At 47.6% G+C, this 2500-nt stretch overlaps 1 protein-coding gene across 1 annotated transcript in view; it reads right to left on the bottom strand.

Annotated features, from left to right (window-relative positions):
• The window catches only part of myh14 (myosin, heavy chain 14, non-muscle), a 49250-nt gene that overhangs the window by 23105 nt on the left and 23645 nt on the right, over positions 1–2500 (bottom strand). The window contains 3 exon segments of the mRNA XM_062538132.1: positions 563–677; positions 1317–1493; positions 1855–2028. Of these exon segments, the coding sequence (XP_062394116.1) occupies positions 563–677; positions 1317–1493; positions 1855–2028 (466 nt within the window).

The following is a 2500-nucleotide window of genomic DNA, read 5'->3' as shown; positions in this document are numbered from 1 at the left end:
AGGGAGAGAGAGAGAGAGAGAGAGAGAATGAGAGAGAGAGAGAGAGAATGAGAGAGAGAGAGAGAGAATGAGAGAGAGAGAGAGAGAGAGGGTGAGGACAGCAAGACCCAGAAGAGACCAGGAGAGTGATAGGGAGAGAACATGAAGGAGTGGTCAGATTTTAGGGGCAGTGAGAGGCAAGCAGTCAGAGAGAGAGAGAGAGAGGGACAGAGAGAGAGAGAGAGAGTGATGAGATTAGATTAGATTAGAGAGGCAGCAGAGAGAAGACCAGCTGTTAATGCAGGTATTAAAATAAAAGTGAGGATTAACTGTATTATTAATCTCCAATCCAATCTTCCAATATCCTCTAATATTAGTTCATTAGCTATCATCCCAACATCATATTACACGTTCATAATGACAGTGTCCAAGAAGAGCCTGGCACCCAAGGACACATAGAAAATCACAGGTTATCAATACGTGATCAATACATGATTCGATCAATAGTTAGCATCGTTCTTTGTTAGCAAATGAAAGTGATTGAGTTGATTGCAGAGTGGAGAGGGCTGATTGCGGACTGTACCTTCTCTCCACAGCTCAGAGATGAAGTGATCAGAGGACTGGTGGAGGAGAGACGCCACGTTGTCATTCAGCGGGTCCATGTTCTTCACCAGCCAATCGTCTGCCTTATAGTCAACCTGGGGGTGGAGACAGGAAACAGACAGGTAGACAGAGGAAGTGAGGTCAAATGTCTCTCAAAACACAGACTTGTAGACAGACAAGAGGAGGAACAGAGGAGGAGCAGAAATGAAGAGAGAGAGAGAGAGGGAAGAAGAGTTGAACAGACAGAGAGAGAGAGGGGGAAGAGAGAGACATAGAGAGGAAGAGACAGAGAAAGAGGCTGGAACGCTTTGTCACCTTGCCAGCATAGTGAATGATGGAGAGACAGAGAGGCAGAAAGACAGATAGCGATGGACAGAGAAAGAGGCAGAAAGAAAGATAGCGATGGACAGCTAGAAGGGTAACTGGTTTATCACCATGACCACGTAGTGAATGATGGAAAAACAGACAGACAGACAGAGAGACAGAGAGACAGACAGACAGACAGACAGGCAGACAGACAGACAGACAATAAGTGGAGCATCACCTTGCCGGCGTAGTGGATGATGGACAGACAGACAGACAGACAGACAGACAGACAGGCAGACAGACAGGCAGACATACAGGCAGACAGACAGACAGACAGACAGACAGACAGACCGGCAGGCAGGCAGGCAGGCAGGCAGACAGACAGGCAGGCAGACAGACAGGCAGACAGGCAGTAGGTGGAGCATCACCTTGCCGGCGTAGTGGATGATGGAGAAGTCGGCCTCCTCCTGCCTGAGCTGTCTCGGCTTGTGGAACTTGGAATGTGAGCCCTGCTCGCCCGACAGCTTGTCAACAAACGTACGGTCCGTCGCCCGTGGGAACCAGCACTCCTCGTCCAACAGCGCCAGCACACCTGGAGGGTGAGCCTACAGGGCAAGGGTAAGAGGTCAAAGGTCACATCTGCACCATGTAGCAGCTATGACAGTTTTTGACAACAAGACCATACAAATATTGCTTACAGATGTGGACATTTTTGGTATTAGGTATTGATATATTTGTAAGAATAGACATACTGTACATGTGTCTCTGTCCTCATAAAGTCAACATGATATAATTAACCTGGTGTAAATAACCTGCAAGAGTACACACACACACACACACACACACACACACACACAGACACACACACACACACACACACACACACACACACACACAGACACACACACACACACACACACACACACACACACACACACACACACACACACACACACGGGTACTGACCGGCCTCTCGATGAGGTCTATGCAGGGCTGCAGGTCGAGGCCGAAGTCGATGAAGTTCCACTCGATGCCCTCGCGCTGGTACTCCTCCTGCTCCAGGATGAACATGGTGTGGTTGAACAGCTGCTGCAGCTTCTCGTTGGTGTAGTTGATGCACAGCTGCTCAAACGAGTTCAGCTGCGGGGATTGAGAGTAGGGAAGGGCCAGATTAGAGACTCCAGTCAGTCAGATTATCATCCCTGTTGTTCGTATTGTTACCATGAGGCGGCAGAGGAATAACAAGAAGTGATATTAAAGTTATATTAATCTCTCTCTTTTTTCTCTCTTGCTGATCCGAAAAATGATCCAATCTGTGACTTAAAACTTTGATATGATTCAACTGTGGGTATGCACTGTGATGCTGTGATGAATATGGGTGGTTTGCTGTGATGCTGTGATGAATATGGGTGGTTTGCTGTGATGCTGTGATGCTGTGATGAATATGGGTGGGTTGCTGTGATGCTGTGATGAATATGGGTGGGTTGCTGTGATGCTGTGATGCTGTGATGAATATGGGTGGGTTGCTCTGTGATATTTAGATGTCTACAAGCTGTTGCTGGACTACTGTGAAAGAAAGACTACAAGGAAGAAGGAGAAATACTGGCACTCT

Source organism: Sardina pilchardus, chromosome 6, assembly GCF_963854185.1.
Source record: "Sardina pilchardus chromosome 6, fSarPil1.1, whole genome shotgun sequence".
Classification (NCBI taxonomy): domain Eukaryota; kingdom Metazoa; phylum Chordata; class Actinopteri; order Clupeiformes; family Clupeidae; genus Sardina; species Sardina pilchardus.
The sequence above is the reverse complement of the archived record's forward strand: the minus strand, read 5'-3'. Positions and strand labels throughout refer to the sequence as shown.